Below are 19,081 nucleotides of genomic sequence, written 5' to 3' on the forward strand. Positions count from 1 at the left end.
AATATGCTTTACCAAGCTGTTTGGATCGTCTGCTGCTCTCTTGGGATACAAAAAAAAACTTTAACATGATTTACTATTATACTAAGCATATAACAGTATTTCCTTCACTAAAATTAAAAACTTGGAGCCTCAAATTTATTAACCTTGAAACTTCAAGTCTAATTTTACAACATCAGAGCAAAATATCAGAGAACACAAATACCTACTAAGGCCATACAAAAAAATTCAAGTGACTTTTGCAAGTAACTTTGTGTTGTATAGATCAACGCAAAAGTACTTTATGCTAAATCACCTATCTGAAAACACTCCCATTTGTCTGACCTTAAATACTTCTTAGTAGTAGTGGTTTATATGGCACAATTAAAATAAGATGGAAGCTAAATATATATGGGTAGAATTATATCCCCAAACACAAGCAGTAAATGACAAGTGTAACTTTTTTTTTTATATATATAAAATTTAATGATCATGAAGGCATCCAGAACTTCGGGAAAACAGTGTTTGGCATTCAGTTTTTAGTTTTGACAGATGAAGTCATATTGAAGCGTCATAAAACGCAAATTCTGCATCCCATGGAGATCTTGTAGTTAGCCTTGAACAATACTAAAACATGACTTTTCCCYTTTTAGCACAATACTTTAATATGAACTGACTATGGCTAAAGTTTTTTACAATAAAAAGTACTTTAGTATGTCAAAGRAACAATACGAAAATTGAAAAATGGTTCTAAAAACAATGAAAAAAATGCAGAGATGTGGCTGACATCATCTCGCAGCATTTTAGCTCCAGTGCAGTGTGTAGTCCTCGCCTAATGCAAGCTGAAGATTGGTGATTGACAGGACCTTGGGAAAAAAGCAAATAAAGAAGCTGTGAACAACTCTGTACATCCCAACACACTGCTTTTCTACACTTGCTAGCAAATATAGTGGATTCTCAAACTAAAAGAATGTGTTCCTCTAGAATGATACCTCTGTGAAGTTAAGTTTAACAGATTTTGGATTACAGATCATGATGCTCTGGTACCTTCCCTTCCTTTAAATTCAGAGGCCCTTTTAGAGCAGAGTTTCCTTTTATTAAATATATAAATAAATAAATAGTTAAAATGTGGAAGATGTTTTAATTCAGCTGTGCATTTGGAAAACTGACTTTTATAGAAAGGGTCATAAGATCCCAGAGGCAGGTGAGATGATTCCATCAACAAGCTGGCAGCACCAAGCAAGAAACAAAACCCACCCGTTCTTCATGACCAGGGAAGGTTTGGGCTCTTCCATACTTAAGACTCGTAGAATCATTATGATAGGAAAMGACCTTCAAGATCATCAAGTCCAACCGTAAACGTGTTTCTACACTGAAATGCACACACAAGCTCTTGATTGTAACCTCCCTTGAGCATCTGCCTTTGCAGTGTCCCTTCCATCATGACACACTTTCTCCTGGGATCTCCTGTGTGTGGGATGGGATGTGCAGAGCTCTGCTCACCTGGCTYGTGCCATTGTAGATGGCATTGTGCCCAGAGGCGATGACCTCCCCGTTCTGCACCACCGTCACCTGCTGCACTGCTGTGCTCAGCCCCAGCACCTTGACATCCTCAAACAGCAAGTTATTGGGGTCAGCGTAGCCCCGGTGCTCCACGCTGATCTCCAAACCATTCTGAAGAGACCAGGAGACAAGCACAAGCAGCAAGCAGTCAGAGGTTGCCATGACATGGTCAAACAGTGGAGCAAGTTTCTTTCAGCCACTCATTCTTTCTTTATCTATTTATTTATTTATTTATTTATTTATTTATTTTTAATTTGTGTGTTATTTATTTGACCAAAGTTGAAAAATCGCCTTCCCTTCCCATTGGTAACCATGTCTCTGCCTGATGCTTGGGCAATGCATGGTCCCCATTGCTTCTTGAGGGAACACACATGTATGCATATATACATATATACATATTCACCATGGGGACAGTGCCATGCTAGTGTCACCCCAAAATGGTGTTTGCTGGTTCAGATCCCAYGGGAGCTTCCGTGGAAATGTGAACAATAGAATTATGCATAATTAATGCACTCGTAGTGAGGGTATTTATTTTAGTGTGCCTGCTTTTCATTACTGGTTGATTTAGGACCTCTTTAATTAGATTTTTCCTTACCAGCTTTCTGTAAGAACAGAAAAATGTGTATTTATTTTATAATCTCCTTGTAACTGCTAATAGTGAATATTAGCAAAACGAGCTTCTCTTCCTCAGCAATTAGCATCCAATTATTTGACAAAGACAAAATTAGAAAAGAAGAGAGGAGATAACATATTGTGGCACCCTGGAAAACTAAAGAAACAAAGTGTATTTTCTATTACAATATAAAAAGCTCCTCTTTAAAATTGATAGTCCATATAATTATAGTCTAATTTAATTCTGAATATTCAGCTGGTCCTGTTAAAAACTGACATCTTAGAAATGCCAATTCTTGCAACAAAACCTGCTTTTCATCGACTCAGGGGCCTGCCTAAGTATTTTTGTGCAAAGCTTGGTAGATGACTAACTACTCTTTACCAAACTTCCGCATTTTAAAAGAATAATTCCAACTTCTTCCTTGCTCAGCCAGGGCTGCCTCTGCCTCTGTCTACCTATGCGTTCCACAGATGCAAGGGCCACTTGCCTGCTTTTCTCTGGAATGTTAAAAGCCTTTCCCTGAATCTAGCTGGAGTTACAGGCTCAGTATACTTGTTTTTAATATATTAATCCCTTTCTAGTCAGCAACAGTTAGCTTTTTGATATATATGTGTGTTTAACTGCATAGCTTTAAAATATGAATGAGCTGATGATCGAGATAGAATGTATTTGTTTAAACAGATGCCACTAAATAATGTGCAAAAGTGACACTGAATATGCAGCTGGCAAAATAATGCAATTAGTCTTACATTTATCTGCTTTTGGCATTGATATGTGCTTTCATTTCATAAAAATCTTTCGTGAAATAAATTTTTCAGGATTATATCAGAAGTACTACCACAAATATATACCATATTTAACAATATGCTAAAGCAGATCTTCTAGGAACCATTTTCAAATAGTTCTTAATGCAGTCGTATTTGTTATATTGTATTCAGTCGTGAATACCAAGCACTCCTTCTCATTTTCTTCATATATACCAGAAAAAAAAATGTAAATGTCTGAGATTCTCATCACACAGAGTCTGTGAACTGGTACCTGCCCTGGAGGTTTCGGTCTGGGCTGAACACCTCATGTCAACGTGCACAGCTATGGAAGAGCCCCGCTGAAGTAAATGAAGTGGCCCAGGTATATATGAGCATGAATAATGCAAAATGAGTTTGCTTTTCTAGTATTTGCTAGTATATGTGATTGCCATCCCAAAGACATTTTCAAATCAGTTATAGACCCACTACAGTCTTCACATGCCTGGATAAGAACTGGCCTAGCACCAAGAGTTAGTGTTATGATGAGATTTCAAAACATTAAAAGAACAAAATTAAAATTCCTACAGTTAAAAAAGGAACAATAATCACACAACATGATTTTTCCAAACCTGTGGATGTTGTGTACCTGATTAGCAGTAAATGTTGTTAGCAGGTATGCCCCGTCTTCATAGGCATCTGTTAAAAAGGAAGAATAAATTAAAATACATTTGCTATTCATCTCAGTTAATATGTTTTTATAATTTCAATCCAAGAATCGTGCCTTTACTATATACGTGCATATCATATAGCGACGTACAGATAAAGCACGGCTCCGTGTTTGCCCAAATCTGCTTTTGAACCCAAGGAGTTCTGATAACCAGAGGCATTTGTGGTTCTTGCCTTTCTGCTCCGTACAAAGTAGATCGCAGACATCCTGGTGGGAAGCACCTTGTAATTGATGCTGGCTTCATTTATCATTGAAACTCTAAAAACAGAGCCATCACTTCTCAATTCCAGTGATAATGGGCCGTGATGTATGTGAAGCACYTCAAAATACACTAATAGCATCCTGGAAACTTTCCTGTGCATCGTTATGCTAAATAAAGCAAATTTCGTGTATTACTTGCGGTCATCTCAGGTGGTAACGTATAGTTATTACAAGGATAATATGCTCTGGATAAAAAGGATAAGAGACATCTAAGTACGGCTTATCAGAAGATAATTTAAGTTTATTATTGTTGAGGAAATTAATTAAAGCTTCCCACATAATCTAGGTTGTGACTCCATAGCTTTGGAAACAAATTTTGTTATATATGTTGTCATAGGTCCAGGATCAATTTAACTTATGCAAAATATAAATTCTATAAATAACATTATGGTTTTTTAWAACAGAAGAAAATCATTTTAATATAATGTTAGCCTAAAAATTTAATTTGAATTTGATATTTGACGGCCTGTTCACACAGAGTTTCCCCAAACATGATTGCTTTGGCCAGCAGGGTCCATCACTTGCACTTGCTCCTAATATTTCTCATGAGACACCTCACACCACCATGGGCGTTACTATAAGAAAGCACAGAACGTAGGGCTCTAGAAAAGTTCCTTAATTATCTATTTGACATTATTTATCTTTCATTGGCTACTGTAATTTGTTCCAGCACTCTAGTTACCAGTTTCTAGTCTTATTTGCTTTACTTTTAACCCGAAGGTTTTAAAATCAGACTGTTTCTTTCGAGCATCCATGTGTATGTGCCACCACAGTGTATAAGGCGGTAGCAGGGCTTGGAGAACCCTCGCAAGAATAGTAGATGAATCCAGAAGAGAGGATTGAAGCTTTTTGAAAAAAAAGTAAAAGAAAAAAAGAAAAAAAGAAAAAAAGAAAAAAAAATCATAGATTTGCATAATCACCGAGGTCAGAAAGGCCCCTGGAAGTTGCCTGGTCCAAGCAGGTTGTCCTGGACAATGTCCTGCCTGTTGGGTAGCTCCAAGAGTGGAGACTCTGTAACTAGTGTGGGCAGCTTGGACCAGGACTTAGACATCCTCGCAGTGAGAAGAACAGGAAAGCGAGAACCATCCATGATACTTACTGATGCGAACCCCGTCGTCCCAGTAGAGCTGCCCTTGGGCAAGCTGGCTGTCATTCAGAGCAACTGTAAGTCCCAGTGGGTTTTGTCGGCTATTAAAAAAGAAAAAGAACTATTTTTTCCTGGATTTCCTCAGGCAATTGCATTTTATCTTGCTCAAATATTATCATTTATTTTACAAATAGTGATCGCAACTCAGTTTCTCTCTAACAATGGCCTTCCCCGGTCCATAATATTAAATTTAAAATGGTCCAGAAGATGGAAAGWTAATGTGCTATCATACACCTAGCTTTTCTCACAGCTGCTAATTTTTATGAAATGGGAGCTACATCTCAGCATAGTATGCATTAAACCATAAAATTACAGTTTTCACATTTTGAACCCAGAAATCAAAACCAGTGTTGTCACATATAGTTAATGTGTATTTTGTTATGCTAGGAACTAAAGATATACCTTTTAAAAAAAAAAAAAAGAAAAAAAAAAGGAGAAAAAACTCATTTTAAATTTTCAATTAATCTTATCATACCTGTAGAAAGTTGTATTAGCAGGGCTTTGCCTGGCAAGGATGTAACCTCCCCGGATATGCAGGTTGATGTGTTCCAAAGGAGCTGCTAATGTTGTGAATTGTCCCCTGATGCTAGAAAGTTCATCCTAATTATGAAAAAATAAAATGGAAAACAGACTTCGTTAAAGTCTGTTAACGTGCTCATTTTAAAYCGTGCTCATTTTACACTTTTAGACTGATGTGCTCATCAACTTTGAAATATACTACCTATTTTTTTTCAAGGCTAATTAATTCTTTTATAAAACATACATTATTGTGAATCCCCCCCCCCTTTTTTTTTAATGTAAGAGTATCTACGTAATACTTTTAAAGACAAAAATATGAAATTCCATCCATGCAAAAGAATGACCTAACTCGAGCTGACTGTGACTGAACCACAGGGATACTAGGAACAAGCTAAATGACTTTACATGCCAGCTCTTCCTCCTTCCAAGTCTTGTCTTCCACCTCTTTGCAAAAAAAGAACACATGGGTTGTTGTCTCACCACTGCTCCCAGCACATCCCRTGTCCCCAAGCAGTGTAAAGAAGAACGTATATAATAAATATATTCTGAAGAATTATGTAATGCATACTTCTTTATGTGACTTACCGTGTGGTAGTCATACCAGCGGGCATTGGGGAAATAAGCATGCACTGTTACAGCGTTCTGGAATTAGACATAGACACTTTAGGCACAGAAAAAGTAAAAAGCAAAGCAAAAGTGACTTCTCATGTTTACATCTAATATTTCATATGCACTCAAAGTATTTAGAGACTTACTGGCTCCAGCACAGGGCTGATGAGCAGTGCAGGTCCCCAGAGAAACTGTTTGTATACTTCCCATGTTGTTCTGTCCTCCACAAACCTGCAAGGTCACCAAGCCATGATTAGACCCTGAGGATTAACCTTTTCCAAACTGCTCTTACTTAAGAGTTTTTGGCAGTAACGGAATCTACTATTTCTTTGTTTTTATTTCTGCTACTTTTTGCAAAGTTTGCTGTTTGATTCTGCACATTTCCAGCACCAGCTTGTGCTTTGATGTTGCTTACCTCCAAAGAGGAGCTTTAAGATGTATTAACCCCAGATAACATAATGCTCATTTTTTACATAGTATGAAATGGTAAACCCCTGCTATGAAAATGTGATTTGATAGTGAAAACTCGCATTCTCAATCATCTCAAGCAAATTGGTGTAAGAATGGAAAACTTTATAAACATTTTTTTTTTATAATTTTTTTGATTATGGAAACTTGGATTTAGTGGAAATTCATGAATCGCACTTACTCGTGGAGCATGGGTCGGATCACAGTGCTTCCGTGGGCATGGGCTTCATGCATTAGTGTGTAGAAATAGGGCAACAGAGTGTATCTGATATTCAGCACGTGCCTGGAAATGTCCTCAAACGTTGAGTTCCAGGACACGGGATCTTGCCTCTTAAAAAAAAAAGAAGGCACTGCTGTTATTCAAACTGCATTATTTTGTTTTGAAGAGTTGGAGGGGAAAAAAAAAAAGAGAGGTCAAAGAATTTTCTAATGGTTATGATAAACCTTGTTTAGCATCTTTTATTTATTTATTTATTTATTTTTAAAAAGTTTTGCTGATAATTGCAGGAGTGTTCAAATGTGCCTCAAAATCATCATCCTCAGAACATTGCTGGAGAAATCTCCACAGGCTCTTGCAAATTCCATTTCTTCCAAGAGCTCTTTTATTTGTTTCTCAATTAACAACTAAGGGACAATGCAAAGAGTAGGAGTCACCAGCAGCGCTAAGCAGGGGAGCTAGGAAGGAAGAAGGTGAGAAAAAACTAGGGTGAGTGCTGCAAAAAATGTTTAGTGCAAACTCTCCCCAAGGGATGACACATTTGGGTGTACATAATTTATTATCCTTCTTTTCTGCAGGGCAGCACTCAGGACTTGCAAGAAGAGAGCAAAGCGCTAATGACTGATGTCAGGGAGCACTTCCAGTCTTTATTAAAGGTATTGAACAATACCTTGGCAAATTGGGTAAGACTGGAAGCAACGTGATAACCCTGAATCTGCATTTTTAAAGGCTTTAAAAGTCCTATCGAAAGGTGTGCTGCTGCAAGATAAAGCGCACTGGTTTTTAAAAGGAGACTTTAATCCATTAGGTATATGTCATATAAATAGCTCTACCCTGCTAGACCCAAAGCTCTAACTGGAGTATAAGTGCTGTTTCAATTTTTTTWATTTTTTTTTTAGTTTTTCTAGTTATCTTGTTTTACAGCTTTCTATAATATAGTCCTTAGCCAGCACAGCCCTACATTTAGGTAATTATTTCCCTTTTTTCCCTAAAAGAAATACAATATCTGATGGTGGCAAATGTGCAAAGCACRGGAATTTCAGGTGCTCCCTGGAGAGCCTCATTACCCAGGGCCACATGCTGCTTCAATGTGTAATTAGGGACACTTTTAGCCCACAATTAGGGCTGTGAGCCCCAAGGTCAGCGGAGCTACTTGCAGGGCATGTTGCCACCAAAAGGGGCTGTTTTCACTGTTCTTTTTTCCAAGAAAAAAAATGGTTCCTGAGGGAAGACACGTTGGATCTGGCAGCAGAGGATGCTGGAAGGGGTGCAAGCGTCGTGGACGCGGCGCTCACCCGCGTGCCTTTCTGGTTGTGGTTCCGGGAGTAGGGGTAGAAGGCGCCCAGCTGCATCCAGCGGACACACATCTCGTAGTCTGCGTCGTTGAAGAAGCCACAGATATCTGCTCCAGTCTGAAAGGCACAAAAACGATAATCCAGGGGGAGAAGTGTAAATTCTTGTACACCATAAGGGTAGGTAAATGCAAGGCATAAACTCAGGAACTTACATAAGAGATGCCAAAGAGACTGAACTCCATCATACCTGTAAGGAAAAAATAATCCAACATTATTTTGAATAATTAGAGAATTAACGATTCTCTTTCTTTTTTTTTTTTCTCCTATTTTTTCTCTTTAGTATGCTTAACAACTACATAGATTATACAAGAATGGGAAAAAAGTTTCACAGTTTCTTCAACACATCACTTTTTTGCACTTTTCACTTGTTTTTTTTTGCAGTTCCCTCCTACGCACCGATGATGGACTTGGTGAGCTGGTCCCACGCGGCTGTGTTGTCCCCGAGCCAGTGTCCTGCCCAGTGGCCGCTGCTGGGGTACGTGGAGCGGGTGATGATGATGCCCCGCTCTTTGGTGACACTCTGCACGGCCCTGGTGGTGAGAACCCACAAGGAAATCAACGGCAGGGAAATGACATCTTAAAACATCATTGCATGAAGTTTTCTCCGCAAGCAAATAAAATGGGTATAGGAAGAGAAATAATACGAGAAGTGTGAAAACAGGAGGTGCCAAAATAGAAGCTTCCTATGTAGGTGAATTGCAGGGTAGGAAAATTGGAATGTAGAGCAATTTGCATTTTTTTTTTTACGGGTAATGATGTGAGGTGGTCCAGGCTATGCCTGAAAACTTGCAGCAATGGTTGGAAATAGTCTGAACAAAATTCAGGTGAAGAAGCTACTAAAGGGGGAAATAGGCTACCAAAGATGTGAGAGCTGTCAGCACAGCTATAGCTGCCAAAAATGCTGGATCAAAGAAATAAACCATAGATTTCTAATTGTTTTCTCAAGTAAAGCCTCAGTCGTTGCCCCAAAATACCTAAAAAGGTAGAGAAAGGATCTTCAAGCCAAAATTTAAAAAAAAAAAAAAAGAAAAAGGAAAAATAGAGACAGGAGGAACTGCTGCTTCCTTGCTCAGCTAAGTGCTCTGTGCCCTTCCCACAGGCATCTCTCGTTGCTCCGAGCTCTGTGACCACAGCGGACGCTCTCCCAGGCTGATTTCCTAGAACTCCTGTGCACACACCCTGTGAATCACTGTAGAGAGATACTAGACTGAAATACTAGTTTAAAAGCTACACTGATTAAATTGCACCGCTCTCTAACAATATCTCCACAATAATTGCTTTAACAACTGCTCCAATACGGTGCTATTTATTTATTTTTTCTACAGGATTTGCAGCTTAAGTGACACTATAATTACGGCAAAAATACACAAGTCTCTTAAATTACCATAGTAATTAAACTAGACTAATGTACTGTAATTAGTTCTTCCAAGATAAACGGTAAGTTTTCGAGTATCTTTTATTTCTTTGTCATATACTATTGAGCGCTTTCCGCCGCTGGCTGGTTTACTCTGCTGAAACAACACTTTGGAAATTGCAGCTAATGTATGAAATGTAAAGAAAGAGCAGGTCCTGCATCAAGCTGCTCAAGGATGAGCGTGGCCTATGTGTTTTACTGATGCAGGATCCCAAGGCAATAGCAGCTACCTGCATCCCAAAGCCCTTTTTTACCACAAAAATCCTACATTATTTTTTAAAGATTTCTAGCTTTCAAGTCTTTGCAAAAGCCTCATTGACAAAGAGTGACATAAAGCCAATACTGATATGCTGAAAAGAATTGAGATGATGTCAAGCTCTGTAGAGGGTGGTCGTGCACATGTAGGGGATGTGCTAGTTTGCATGCAGGTCGGTGTGCAAAGGGTCTTCCTACTTCATCCACTCCCTCATTGACTCAAGTTGTCTTGGGATATTCTTTCTTTTTGCTAATATCAAAGTTACTAAGGGCTTTAAGGGCATTAAGACCTATAAAGAAATACTATGCCTTCTGTACTCATTGAATTGGAAATGAAACAACATAAATACATCATCCTTAGATGAGGTGTTATCTGAAATAGGCTGGTAGGCTGCTCTTGGTGAGGATCATGTAATGAAGTTTGCCTTGGAACTGCAAAATTAATTTCTTATAGGGAAAACCATAAGGCTTGTGTGCATGAGCATATAATTTGCATTTAAAAACTCACTCTTCTCCCTTTTCAGTGCTACTCAATTTAATTTAAAAACAGTAATTTAAGAATGCCTGCATTGTATTCTATATTTAAAAACCACATTTTTCTGCGCTTGATGTGAGTCTAAAACAATATCATTGCTGTAAATAAAGCAGGTTATGAGAGCAATACCTAGAAACACTAAGTGTTTTATGTTTTAATTACAGTAATTACTTGAGACTATCATTAAGTAATTTTCCTAACAGCCAATCAAAGCATTCAGAACTGCATAGCAGAATGGTTTCTGTTGATGGGCTGATGCTGTTTAACAGGAAAAGCACTGCCCTAGACAGCCTCACTTGTGTTCTTGTAATAGAAACCTCTGCTGAAAATCCACACGTTGTATCTGAATATGCAGGGACAAGAAAATTGCCAAAGGCAGGTAATTACATCTAAATTAAATTGCAATCAAAATAGCACCATGACCACCTCATTTCACAAAATAGGTCAGTGACGAAGCTCACACAACACAGAAGTTACATGGATGAAGGCTCAACCTCTAATGCCCACTGGACTCGAGAACTAGAGGCATTGGGGTGAGAAGACAGATTTATCAGGCAACTGAAATGATGAAATATTTGGTCATCGAGACATGGGCTGTGTATTGATGACATATTTTGGAAATAGCAAACAGGTGTAAAAACTCACTCCAAGGTAGGTCTTGTTTGGGACCATCCATACAAGCTATGGACATCGTAGTGTCTCACTGGGGTACCATCGGCGAGATACTGCTGCCCTTCCATGCATGGCGTTTTGACAATTAATCCATCTGAACGATATCCTAAATCTATTGGAAAGAGAATGAGAACACTTGTATTTTCACAGAATATCACAGAATATTCAAGGTTGGCAAGGACCTCTAGAGATCATCAAGTCCAACCTTAACGAGTCCAATTTTGACRAGTAACATTCAGTAATAATTTCAATGAGCTGCTCTTTGTTAGTCTGTCTGACAAAACATAATCTGTTTTGTCATTCACTTTCTTTTATGTATGTATACAGCCATTTATATATTATTATAAAAATATTATACCAAGCTTTCTGAAATGGACTTTTCCTAATACTCCTGAGTAGATATCTGGATCTGCAAGTACATTAATAACTCGGTTATAGGTGCTCTTACTGACAAGGCTTAAATAGCAAACAGAGCATATCCTAATTCAAAAAACTTTGCAGAGCTTTATAAACAATGTCGTATTGTCCATAGAAACAGAAAATTGGGAGAAAAGGTCTCTCACTGAATATTAACCTTCTGACAAATGCTGAGAAATGATCCACACTAACTGAAGACAGAATTGAGCAACAAGAGTTACTGCAGCGAAACATTCATGAATCATTATCTGATGGTACTACTACGTACTCATCCTTAAGCCAAGCCAAGCCAAAAAAGTTAAGTATTTCAAGGGCATTCTTCAAATTAGACCTTATATTTTTATGAATAGATAACTTCTAATGAGGGAAAGCAATTGGGTATTTTGTGATTTTTTAATCATTGATTACATTCCTCATCTCAGAAAAGTCTCCAAAACACTGAAAATTACGTTCTTTACCCTGTCTAGAGCACAGCATCTAGATAAGTGTCAAAATCCTAATGCAGGCWACTAGCTAAAGATGATAAATTTATTTTTTAAAAACGCAGAGTAGTCACTGTTCCTTCTGAACTAGATGGAAGTTAAAAAGTGCCCTCACGCTGTCTGAAAAAGGCTTGAGTTTTTGTTGAGAATTCCATTATTTCTTTCTAAACTTTAGGTATTTCTGCCACACACACCATGAAAGAGATGCTAAGAGATTAACCAGAATGCCCACAGACCGTTTGAGGTAGGGATCAGACTTACGAGGCATATACGGTGGGTAATTTAGAACATCGTCTCTACACCCRCCGATGGCACCATTCATGAAGGCYGCAGGTTCATTCATGTCCTAAAAACACAAAGCAAAACCTGACTGCATTTGTTTCAATCACGATGAAATGAGTTAAAACGCTCACTTAAATACTAACAGCCACAAAYAGCCCTGTGCTGTCTCTGCTAGTGTGTTTAGCAGAGAAGCAGTTGGAACCAGGCTCTTCTCCGTTGATTTTGCTCCCAGGGAGTGGATATGCAAGAGTAGCAGGGCAAACCCAACAGGAGCTGGCAGCTTTTGGCACTGAGCTCATTTAGCAGCAATACAGCAGAAGGTTGGGATTTTTTTCTTTCGGAAGGAGCCCTCCGGTGCTGGATGAACAAATTCTGCAGAAATCTGGGCAATGAGCTCCTTTCAGCTATTTCAAATTGTGCCCTAAATATTTAATTTTCTCTTTCAGCAGGTTGAACAAGTAAATTAACTGAACTGGAGAACTCTGATTTTCAGAGCCACGTACTGCTTTTCTTCTTCAATCAGTGTAAAACTACTGTTTAACGAATAATTTTTCTGATAAGAAACTCCCTGAACAGGCAGATTCTGACTACCTCATTTCCTAGAGAGCAGAGTGCCTTATCCCATGGGATTATTTAAAGGTAYTGGGATTCAGTTTTACAAACTCTTGTCTTTATCCATCATATTCACTAAAAAGGACAGCTTTTCGTATGTATAAAATTTAATTAAAGAAGATAGAGCTAAATATTGATGCAAAAACTGCTGAATTTCTGAACTTTGTAATTATTACTTGTATCCTCAGTGCCTGTGGTCCTCTGGTTGCAATAGGAAACCAGAGTTCGCACTATAGAAAAATGTTAAACATTTTGATAGCTGTTTASATGTTTCTGGGATTTACATAGAAAACCATTATTATTTAGGAGCTTCTGCAAGTTCATTTTATCTAATTAATATGTTAATTTTCCTATCTAACTCCTTCTCTCCTGTAGATGTAGTACTTGTAAAAAATAGTTGTCATGTGTTGTGCAAAAATTATKCTTTTCAGGAGCTAACAGAAGAGTGACATTGCCAAGTAAGTATTATGAAAGTCAAAAATAAGRAAAAAAGATTTTGTAGACATAGAAAGTGAGATGTTTAATATGGAGAAAATGATGATGCTATTTAAAAAAAAATGAATTACTCTTTGGTAGACCATTCATAATATATTAACCTGTGTGCTTATTGACTTAGAGGCATTAAAATTGAAATTTCAAGATGTTTCGAAAAAAAATCTTACGATGAATAGAGGCAAAAGTTTCTCAGAAACAGAATACATTTTCATACTTACGATCCACAGGCCATCGAACTTGAGGCTCATGGAGGCATTGGTGGGGTTGTTGTAGCAGTCTGCGATTTCCTGCTTCCACCATTCAGCTGTGGAATTGCGGAGGAAATCCGGGAAAGCGGCGTGTGCTCCATACAGCTGTACAAGAAGGAGGAAAGTAGAACACAGGGCACTGAAGGCATGCCAGTATTTAAATGCTGGAATTTGTAAAATAAAATAAAATAAATATTTTACCATTTCCTTAATTAATGTACTTCTATCTTTACATTTGTGCCAATAATCAAACTGCACCGATGTTTACCTGTATTTGGGTTTGCTCAGGCAGTGTCTGATTTATTTCTACATTGGGAAGAAATGGCCAGACCTACAGGGACAAAAGATATTGTAATATAAGCAACMAGATTAAATAGAAAGTGAATACTACCTGTGTGAATACATTGYTGCTGCATACACCAAAGACAGCACAAACTGAAGACAATTCAGTTTGCAGCATTAATTTAATAACTACATTCAGTAATGAAAATTAAATTAGAAGTCCTTCCTCCTGTAGAGAGCAATGAAGTCTAGCTTGGCGTCTTGCTTGCTTGTGTACAAAATACCTCTGCTGTTACCAACATGTCAAGAGCAGTACCTTTGAAAATATAATGTCATTGGTGTTGGGCCATTTTATGAAGACATCCATCTGCACACCTCTTGAGAAGGTGAGGTAATTTGATTCATTTCCAGAGATAGTTGGATCCTAGAATTAAAGGGAACACATTTTTACCCTTAAAAGAAAATTAGAAATGCTATTAAATACATTCTGCTTTCAGCAATTATGTGTTCTACTTTAAAACTGAAATTCAAAACTGACCAGGATAGGGATGAATCTCATTCCTTCTTGTTTTATTTTGTTAACTAGAGCTGGCAATCCAGCAAATTTTGGACTGATGGTGAAGTCCATTTGCCGCTCCATATAGTCAATATCCGCATACTGAACATCCTGCAATTAAAATAAAAAAAAGAATGTTCAAGGTCCAACCTCCTTTTTTTGTTCCCTAAATATATGCTGACAGAGCATATAGAAATATAATAAAAATAAAGCTAACTACTACATTTTCAAAATGTGGAACTAGAATCAGATGAAACTTTAAGCTAAGCTTACTATATCCTCACTCAACCTATCAGCAAGTGCAAATGCTAGAGAAAAAAACGAAGTCTTTGACTTGTATGCATATGTATGCATATAAAGCACACAGAAACTGCATACTTTTTTTACTGTTCTTAATTAATCCTCTGGAGGTGGAGACTAAGGTAGGAGTGCAAGTGTATGTGCTACCCACGTACATGGGGAATGCCGGCTCTCTTCATTTCAGCCACCAGCTGAGCAATTTCTGAGTCGTTATTGTACCCATAGCGGCACAGTTGGAATCCCAAGGACCAGTAGGGTGGCATGACCGGCCGGCTGATCAGCTGGAAATAAGAAGGAATATTTGTAGCAAATGCAAAATAAAATTAAAAAAATACAACTAAAAAAAATCAACAGTTTCAGTTGGTAACGGAATAAGAAGCCTACTGCAGTGTATTCCTGAACCACGAGCTCTGGTGTTGGGCCCAAAACCATGTAGAAGTCCAGGATGCCTCCGATGGTGCGGTAGGTCAGAGCTGGAGTGGGCTGGAATGTCACATCTGTAAAACGGGAAGGGAAGCGAGGAAATGAGCGCCCAGATACGCTGCTTCTGCCCCAAACTGAACGTAAAATGGAAAGTGGTTGAGAAAATGAAAGGGGTTTTACCCATCGCATTGCTGTTCAGCAAGAGAACGCCGTGGGCATTGCTGTCTTCTTCCAGGGCCATGTAGAATGGTTGAAAGCCATAGGAATTCAACTTGTACTGCAAAAACAAATACAAAAGAATAAGAATACATCATGAAAGAYGTATAAAAGAGAAGAATACTTCATGAGCATCCTATAAGTTAAAAAAATGATCAGAGGCAACTGCCAAACATACGGCAAAAACTTCAATGTCATGCTGTGGGTAGATGCTAACAGTCCCACCAAGGATCAATTTTGGCTGCTATTTTGGGGTCTGTCCTGCTCAGACTGATCAACGGGTTAGGAAAGTAAGTGCACCATGGCCTTGGAAAATTGTTCATGTCAAGTAGCTTCTTCGGGAGAMAACTTCCCTTCTTGTCAAACAGTTAACAGTGTCAGTACACCTGAGGTGACACACTGGTGACATCCTTTCTTTTTTTTCACTTTCTCAAAGACCTTCCAAMCCCAAAACCAGAAATTATAGCTGTAATAAACAACTGCCATTTTACTGACAATCCCCTGCAAATTGCAAACATTGCATTATCTTATAGAAAGTAGCATAAGCATGCATATGGATTTAAATAGCTGATTTGCCTCTTTAAGTGCCAATTTGATCCCAAAGTTGTGAGTTTTCCTGACTCACATCTAGCTTTCAGAAAAAAAAAATGACAGAGAAGTATAAAAAAGCAGCATTTTTTTTTTTCCTGAGCCATTTGTTGCCATACAGCTCAAGCCCTGAGCTCCACTCTCTACTTGAGGGTCACAAATTAAAAGTAGGCGTAGAGAAGACCATTGCTGTTAAGAAACAATGGACAATTTGGATAAATTTTGAGCCTCAATAAATATGACCAAAACCAATAAACATGTCCAGTGCCAGTTGACTTTAAAGCCCTGCCAGACACCTCCATTCACTAGGTTCATTGATCATTAGTACTGGTTGCTGCACTCCTAAGACAGGACAAAAGATCCACAAGAGTTATATGAAATTTTCATAGTACGGAAACATTAATGGAGAAAAAAAAATCCAGATTCAGCTTCACTGACCGTGGGAGCCTGGTCTCTGGTGAATAAACCCCAGGTATGCCAGCTCATGTTACGCCGGAACATGGTATGTTCAGTCTCRCCGAAGCCATATATGTATTGCGATGCCAAGCGGGTAGAAATCTGAATGAACATGTCACTGAACGTGAAGGTAGGGAGCTGAGAGTCCCAGCTAAATGTAAATGGAAAGAGGGAAATGAAAATAGYGATATACAGGTTTTCATTACCATGTTTATCTGACAGCCCCCTTCTTGAGGCTACTCTTTCTCTTCTCTGACTTTCCCCTGGGTCAATGTTGTCATGTAAGGGCCAAGCAGGCCCTATCAGGATGCAAAAAACTCATGACATTTAAATATAATTTACAAGAAAATGGTTGAAAATAGTTAACAAATCAGTGGAACGGGGCTTACATTACTGTGCCTGTGCTTTTGCGCCGAATCTGTATCCCAAAAGGTTTTCTTTGGATGGACACGTCGTAGAGGCGACCCTCAGCGGTGCTCGAGGGGGTGCTGGGGAGGTTTAGTGGCACTGGAACCTCATACCGTTTGTTTTGGTAATCGTAGATCTATGAGTGAAAAAACAATCATTCATTTCAGGTGTGTATGCAAGCACACAGCTTGTAGCACACATCAATAGTGACATTTTCAAGACTACACGATGATAATAGTTCAAGCACCATTTCTCACGCTTGTTTTAGACTGACAGAAACACTCCTGTAGTCTAGCAGACTCCCTAGTCTGAAAGAGAATTGCTTGAAATCTTCCCAATAGTGACGGAAACACGATTTGATTAAAATGAATACAGAAAATCATTAAATAAAGTTGCTGATGAGTGTTTTCTTTCAATATGCAGTTGTTCTTGAATTCCTTCAAAATATTTGGGTTGTATAAAAGAAAAAAACTTATGAGCTTATTCTGGCTCAGGAATATTTTAATTATTTAAATTTGCTCTTTTATATATATATATATATATATATGTATATGTGTGCGTGCGCGTGCGCGTGCACATATGCAGGATATGTATTTAATTTTTTGATTCATCTTTAGAAACTCTCTCTGAAAATTAGTTAAAGGTTTTCTATATTCTGCTGACAAGGTAATTCAAGACTTGTTGCCTGATGATTTTAATGATCCATCCAAATCATAATATTATTAAATACATAATAATATAGTCTAAACAATAACTTATTAAACTTTTATTACATACGTAGAATGATTAAGACAAAAATAACATTATGATCATAATAACACTTACAGTATACCTGAATACTATTAAAGTGCTTTTAGTTCCGTGGTGTGATTGGTGTTACATGCATACATTGACCTTTAATTCAAGTCATTACATTGTAAAACCCAGGACAAAATCCTAGGATGAGAAAGATATGGCCAAAGAGCGATAGCAGCTACTTAGTTAGCAGAAGAAACCTGTTTTCTTCTTTCTTTCTTGTTTGGTTCGAAGAAATAGCTTGTTTGGTTAGAAGAAGAAAACAGCTTTTCTGGAAGATTCTGAATAGTTTTTATTTGAGCTAGTAGTCCAAATTAACTAAAACTTAACTAAAACGTAACTAAAACTTAACTAAAACCATATTATTTCCATAAATAAAACTATTTTGATGAATATGGTGATACAAACCCACAGAAATGCAGTGTGACCCTACCTTAAATTGCAGCAGGTTGTTGTCGTGGTATTTCACCTCCAAGCGCAGCGTACTGATCGGTTGGGTTGAGTTCTCATACRCTTTGGTGTTGATGTTGTTGAGGGTGAGGTTGGCTGCCAGGCCATCTGCAGAGTATTCAACTTTATCAACGGAGTAGGGGTTGTCTGCACTGTAGTAACAGGATGGAATATCCACRTCCGAGACGGCTTCCTGCAAAGGGACATCGGATTCAGCCTTGTGTTGCCTTCAATTATCATCAAGAATTCCACAGTTTCCAGTTCTTATTTTACAGCTATTTAGGGTTGCGTTTTTGTGGAAACATCTTAATGCTATTTGTGAACAATAAAGAAACAATACTGAACCCACAGATGTCTCTGGTCTTTTGGATGCCTTCRTGAGGATGTGCCCAAAGCTCTTTAGATATTCAGGCAGTATCAGATGAGAGCTTTTCATCAGATTTTATATGTCTCTATTCATATGAATATGGATATACCCATTTAAACATGGGTTTAAAATATCCATTGAGATGGGTTTAAAATATCCATTGAGACTTACATCCTATTTATCTAGGATCTCCTGACAGTAAGATCAAAATTACTTTCAGCTTCCTGCTGTAACTGAACATAAACACCCCAACTGGAGATTCTGAGGTTAGACGAGCTGATGTAGGTTAATGTATTTGTCTTCCACCTCTGGATACTCACCATCAATCGYGTCTAGTTGTTCACATGAAACTATGCCTGCTAATCACTTCTTAATTCCTAATGAATATTTATTCATCTGTTATCACCAAATTCGAAGCACCTTTTGACTCGAGCAAGTGTTTGAAATACATCCAGGCCACAACTCGACCAGGATTTGATTTCATGTGAAGAAATATTTACAAATATCCAAAACTGCAAAAAATATTTCTAATACCGCAATATTTCTAATACCGCAAGAAATTTAGCAAAGTCCAGCTCCTATTTCAGCTCTACTAGTAGAGGACTTTGGATTTCTTATCCAGATTCC

At 38.0% G+C, this 19,081-nt stretch overlaps 1 protein-coding gene across 1 annotated transcript in view; it reads right to left on the minus strand.

Annotated features, from left to right (window-relative positions):
• Positions 1-487: 487 nt before the first annotated feature.
• The window catches only part of SI (sucrase-isomaltase), a 44,679-nt gene continuing 26,085 nt past the window's right edge, over positions 488-19,081 (minus strand). The window contains exons 25-47 of the mRNA XM_026045251.1: positions 18,071-18,280; positions 16,824-16,978; positions 16,417-16,585; positions 15,355-15,451; positions 15,136-15,248; positions 14,907-15,032; positions 14,434-14,562; positions 14,212-14,319; positions 13,882-13,944; positions 13,584-13,718; positions 12,238-12,322; positions 11,051-11,189; positions 8,598-8,731; positions 8,354-8,388; positions 8,142-8,258; positions 6,811-6,959; positions 6,308-6,392; positions 6,138-6,194; positions 5,509-5,633; positions 4,986-5,074; positions 3,545-3,594; positions 1,480-1,650; positions 488-842 (exon numbers count right to left, since the gene is read on the minus strand). Of these exons, the coding sequence (XP_025901036.1) occupies positions 780-842; positions 1,480-1,650; positions 3,545-3,594; positions 4,986-5,074; positions 5,509-5,633; positions 6,138-6,194; positions 6,308-6,392; positions 6,811-6,959; positions 8,142-8,258; positions 8,354-8,388; positions 8,598-8,731; positions 11,051-11,189; positions 12,238-12,322; positions 13,584-13,718; positions 13,882-13,944; positions 14,212-14,319; positions 14,434-14,562; positions 14,907-15,032; positions 15,136-15,248; positions 15,355-15,451; positions 16,417-16,585; positions 16,824-16,978; positions 18,071-18,280 (2,604 nt within the window). The 3' untranslated portion in view covers positions 488-779. The remainder of the gene's footprint in view (positions 843-1,479; positions 1,651-3,544; positions 3,595-4,985; positions 5,075-5,508; positions 5,634-6,137; positions 6,195-6,307; positions 6,393-6,810; positions 6,960-8,141; positions 8,259-8,353; positions 8,389-8,597; positions 8,732-11,050; positions 11,190-12,237; positions 12,323-13,583; positions 13,719-13,881; positions 13,945-14,211; positions 14,320-14,433; positions 14,563-14,906; positions 15,033-15,135; positions 15,249-15,354; positions 15,452-16,416; positions 16,586-16,823; positions 16,979-18,070; positions 18,281-19,081) is intronic.

This window comes from Nothoprocta perdicaria, unplaced genomic scaffold (genome assembly GCF_003342845.1).
Source record: "Nothoprocta perdicaria isolate Ctin4 unplaced genomic scaffold, notPer1 scaffold_4, whole genome shotgun sequence".
Classification (NCBI taxonomy): domain Eukaryota; kingdom Metazoa; phylum Chordata; class Aves; order Tinamiformes; family Tinamidae; genus Nothoprocta; species Nothoprocta perdicaria.